The sequence below is a fragment of the Lactuca sativa genome, chromosome 7, assembly GCF_002870075.4.
Source record: "Lactuca sativa cultivar Salinas chromosome 7, Lsat_Salinas_v11, whole genome shotgun sequence".
In the NCBI taxonomy this organism is placed as follows: domain Eukaryota; kingdom Viridiplantae; phylum Streptophyta; class Magnoliopsida; order Asterales; family Asteraceae; genus Lactuca; species Lactuca sativa.
In genome coordinates, this window is record NC_056629.2 from 176,984,796 (window position 1) to 176,990,101 (window position 5,306).

Consider the following 5,306-nt stretch of genomic DNA (forward strand, 5'->3'; position numbering starts at 1 on the left):
TTTGTTGTTCTATTGAATTCCATTTGGGTAATTTGAAATGTATGAGTGGAATTTAGTGGATGTGTGTGGATTTGGACGATATTAAGCTTGAAATTGAAAATGTGGGATAAATTAAGATGACACCAACTGAGGTTTAGTGAATGGATGCCCAGTAAGCATATATGGAAAAATGTGAAAGATTTCATCATTTTGAAACCTTTTCTAATCGTTATTTATCTTCATATGCATATATCTCTGTAAATTTTTCTGATTGAAATCTGTTTAGGATCTGCTATTTATCCCTTCAGGTGTTTAGATGTTAGTGTGTTGGGTAAACTGCTTGAGAGGAAGAAGACGATGGTAGATGCCTGGTAGATTGTGTTCTTGAGAGAGAGAGAGAGAGAGATGGTCCAAGGGTAGGAAAAATTAAAAGTCGACGTGGGAAAATTTGTCAGCAAATGTCAATATGGCAAAGGGGTAACTAAATGACCCCTTCACTTTGGTCAAAAGGATGTAATCGACCCGACAAAAACGACTTCGTTCCATCGTAAAGTCAAGAAAATAGTTTAGGGACTTCACAGGTAAACCCTAGAAAGTTCGAAGGGCAAATGTGTCATTTCCCCTATAATAAATCATTAGTTTTCTTATTTTCTTATAAATTCAATATTCTCAAATATTTTGATCTTTATATTTAATATTTTTTTAAATTAACTCATGTAATACATGGATCTCACAACTAGTTACCAGAATATATAAGATATCATATAGGAAATGGATATAATAGAAGATAAAGGAGAAAGAGGCAGTTGCCGATGATAAAATAAAAGACATGTAGTTATGGTTACACTACAAAATAACACATCTTTATAAATTAAATGTGCTCTTGTCTATATATAAGGTACATACAAAAATAGATGGATTGCTATAAATCTAAATTCCTTTATGACGAGTAGTCATATGTAATTTCTTATTTCAATCAACTCTAACAAATGAAAGTTTTTTTTTCCACTTGTCACACTCTCATTCAATTTGTCAAATGTCATTTTGTGGTTATTTGGAATTAATTTTTTTTTCCACATATCATTTTATGAGTTTTTCTATTTTATTAAATTCCACATAATATTTTAATGTAATAATTGCAATAAATGTAGTAATAAATTGATATTAATTTCATTAATAAACTTACTTTTAATTTCAAAATTCTCAAAATTAAGATTTCTTTTCTCTATATATTACATGAGTTTATTTAAAAAAAAAATTAAATATGAAATTCTAAATATTTGAGAAGTTTGAATTAATAAGAAAATATTGAATTATTAAAATTAAAGTGTTTTTTTTTCTCTTTTAAGTTTAAAAAAATAATTTAAATAAATAAACAATGAAAACTAATGAGGCTTTAATTTATGAATTTTAAGATTATAATGAAAGGTAATTAATGAAATTGATATTCATTTATCATTACATTTAAATACTATATGAAATTTAATAAAATAGAAAAAACCAAAAAAATGATATGTAAAATAAAAATTAATTTAAAATAACCACAAAATGACATGTAACAAATTGAATGAAAACTTAACATATGACAAATATATTATAATACGATTGAATATAGTTGTTCAATCGAGTGAGGTAATTGAGCATAATTCTAAAGTTATTATAAGATTTGGGAAGCTTATTTGTCCTCACAAAGAAATAAAGTCATAGTCCACGAGCCGAAAGGATTACCATACAAAGTGGTGAATCCTCGAAAGGATGAAACCATTACAAATTCCACCATCCGAGTAACACTATCGCTACACAATAACCATTCACCACCTGTAAAAACACAGGCGCTTTCACATCACACAAGGGATTTACACATGTTTATCAACCATGTCTCGACTCAAAGAAGATACTGAAATTAATGTCCAGCAAACCCATGACATGTTTGTTGAGTACACGACATTTGAGTCAACTAAATTATCTCACAATACATGTTATTGATGCACCACCCATGCATGTGCTGATCCAAGAAAACATATAGATAAAATTTTGATTGGTCAAGAAAACTTAGAGTTGTTTTTTGGTAGATTACTAGGAGGTCTAAATAGATCTAGTTGTAACATTCGTAAAGTGGAATTAAAGTTTTAATTTCTAAGTATAAATTTTTATAGATAAGTTATTTTTTATTTAGTTAAAAATATTATTTAAAATGTTAACATTTCAGAAAATGTATTTTAAAAATAGGATTTGACTTTTCAAGATATGGAGTTACTGTATTTGATCTTGACTTACCATTTTTAACTAGATTTTGGATTTATTTTGTAAGGATGTTAACTTTAGGGTTGAAATGGAATTTTAAGGACTTAGAAGTTTTAAATAGAATGTTATATTTGGTTAATTGAAAAATAGCGAAGGAGGTTTGCTCTTAGAACGAACTCAAAATTTAAGTGAAATTAAAGTCTCATTAGAATTCTATAGGGATGAACATGGGTCGGTTTGGATCGGTTTTTTGCTAAAACCAAACCAAACTGTAGAAAGTCGGTTTTTCGGTTTTTAAACCCATATACCCATATAGGTTCGGTTTTTCGGTTTTCCAGGTTGAGTTTATGGGTTTTTGGTTTTAAACAGTGGGTTTATAAGCTCCTCCTTTTTTTTCCTAGTTTTTGGGTTCAAACCCAGTGAAAATACGTTGCGATAAATAATATTGTATCTACTTTAAATAAAGAGTACAGATTCTAATATTCTAAAAACATAAAAGTGTTTAAAATATCAAAGTTTAACACCATTAACAGTTTGTTGAAAATAAACATAAATTAGTAAAGGGATAAAGTCTAAAGTTTAAAACTAAAAGTTTAAAACATACCTAATAATATATATGTGGGTCGGTTCGGTTTTTATGGGTGGTTTTATACGTCAAAACCGAATCAAACCGTTATTTTTCGGTTTTTGTAAAATCCAAACCTAAACCGTCGGTTATTGTTTTGGTTTCGGTTATGTAGGATTTTTGGTTTTCGGTTCGATTTTTGTTTATCCATAGAATTCTAACAGCTATTGAAATAGTCTGATCTCGATAAAAAACTGTTTTATGATGACACATTGGTCTTGATATGTTTGAGACGGAAGTGGAGATTGGTTCACTCATTGTGCTCCACTTATGATGGGACTATTTTATAGAATCTCCATATCACTTGTTTGCAAGATACCTATTCATGAATTTTATATAACGCTAGACAGCTTGATGATGGAATCTCCATTTTCAAAGCTCGATGATGGAATCTCCATTTTCCCGTTTTCTCTTTACCAAAGAAGTGGCTGTGTTAGGTGGATTATACAAAATTCAATGGGGAGAAAAGAAAGGTCTTTCATGTCGTAATTTTAGTGGTCGATTTTGATAAAATTATGTTTCAATCGTTTTATTTGCTTTCTAACAAATACCTATACATGATGAATACATCAGCCTACTCTAACCTTTTTTATTTTTATATTTTCTGCTAATTTCTTACTATTTTTTAATAAAATATTAATTGTTTAAAAAAAGTCATAGTGGATTAGTGGTTCATTACTATCAGCAATTCCAAATAAATGTCTTATTCTTCTTTCTAGGCTTTTTTGTTGGTAGGACCAAGTTTCGTTGATCGGATGGCATGGGATGAAAATTCTAATATTTATGACCAAAAGTACAATAAATTCCCAAAGGGGAAGTTTATACAAACGTAGGGTTACTCAAGGGACTATTTATGCAGTTCCTTCAAGATTCCCTGCGATTTCATACGAGCAAAGAGCCACAACATCATCCAGCCGTCCATTTTTCTCTACCCCACCTCCCCATCCAACGGTAGATAAACGTCCCACGTCACATTTTTCTTATCATGAAACAAACAGCTCTCATTCCACCACGTGTCACAGTCGATGCGTTATTACTACCTCGATCCGACGACCGTCGTACTTTTTCTCACAACTCAACGCTTCTTACAGACCCCAAGCTTCCCGGAGCTCCGGCGTACTCATCACAGCCGGAGGATTACTTGAGCTTCGCGCCAAATACTCCGAATTATCCTTTGAAAAGATTAGATATTCAACCCTATGGCGGATTCGGATAACGAATCAGGAGGTCACAACGCCGGCGGCGAGTTATCGGCGAGGGAGCAGGACAGGTTCCTGCCGATTGCAAACGTGAGCCGGATCATGAAGAAAGCGTTACCGGCAAACGCGAAGATCTCGAAGGATGCAAAGGAAACGGTGCAGGAGTGCGTATCGGAGTTCATCAGTTTCATCACCGGAGAAGCATCCGATAAGTGCCAAAGGGAGAAGAGGAAGACAATCAACGGCGACGACTTGCTGTGGGCGATGACGACGTTAGGTTTTGAAGAGTACGTGGAGCCTCTGAAGGTGTATTTGGCAAAGTACAGGGAGATAGAAGGGGAGAAGACGACGTTGGGAAGACAAGGCGAGAAGGATGGGTCATCGGGAGGCGGTGGTGATGCGGCTGCTGGCGGTGGAGGGAGTGGTGGCGGTGTGAATTCGGGTGGGTATAATGACAGCGGTGGAGGGATGTATGGAGGGATGCAGAACAACATGATGATGGGTCGCCACCACCACCAGATGTACAATTCGGGTTCTTATCATCATCAAATGGGTATGGGGTTAGGGAGTCCAAAGGGCAGTTTGGGCAGATCGGGCAGCATCGGTGGTGGAAGTGGTGGAGCTTCCACTGTGAAGCCTAGGTAGGTGGTGGCTGAAATATTTTTAAAAAATCAACTTTTTTTTTTCTAGTCTTTTCTAATATATTTTTAATCAGTCTCATTAACATGTGGAATTTTCAAATATAATTCAACAATCTTATTTTGTTTTACTTTGTAAATAAATAATTGTTAATGAAATGTGTAATTATTTTTCATGTAAAAGTAAGCGATTTTAGATACTTAATTGTGAAGTGAACATTTTTTTTTTCTAAAATAAATATTATACTTATACTGTATATTATTAGAAAATATATTAATTAGAAATGAACCGAACAGACTTTAGATTTTTAGATTTTATATTTTTGTCATAAAATTTTTGGATATTTATGCGTTTGGTACTTATAATTTTGTAATTTACAGAAAAGATGTGTGAGACTTTTTATTAAAGAAACACTAGTTATACTTAAGATTTTTATATATTGGCAGGTCTAACTATATATAGAAAATAAATTATAAAAATTGTTTTCCTAATTTATATAAAATTGTGTTTTTTTTATAGAAACATTCTGTGTGATTGAAAAAATAAAAAAATAGTTTGTAACAAAATTTACATATTACTTCCCCATAATATATTGTCCTGTTTCTTCCTTACATTTTTTT

At 32.3% G+C, this 5,306-nt stretch overlaps 1 protein-coding gene across 1 annotated transcript; it reads left to right on the forward strand.

The window, feature by feature from the left end:
- Positions 1-3,633: 3,633 nt before the first annotated feature.
- LOC111900478 (nuclear transcription factor Y subunit B-3) lies at positions 3,634-4,868 on the forward strand. Its single transcript, XM_023896361.3, has one exon. The coding sequence runs from the start codon at positions 4,048-4,050 to the stop codon at positions 4,690-4,692; it is 645 nt and encodes a 214-aa protein (XP_023752129.1). The 5' UTR covers positions 3,634-4,047; the 3' UTR covers positions 4,693-4,868.
- Positions 4,869-5,306: the final 438 nt, after the last annotated feature.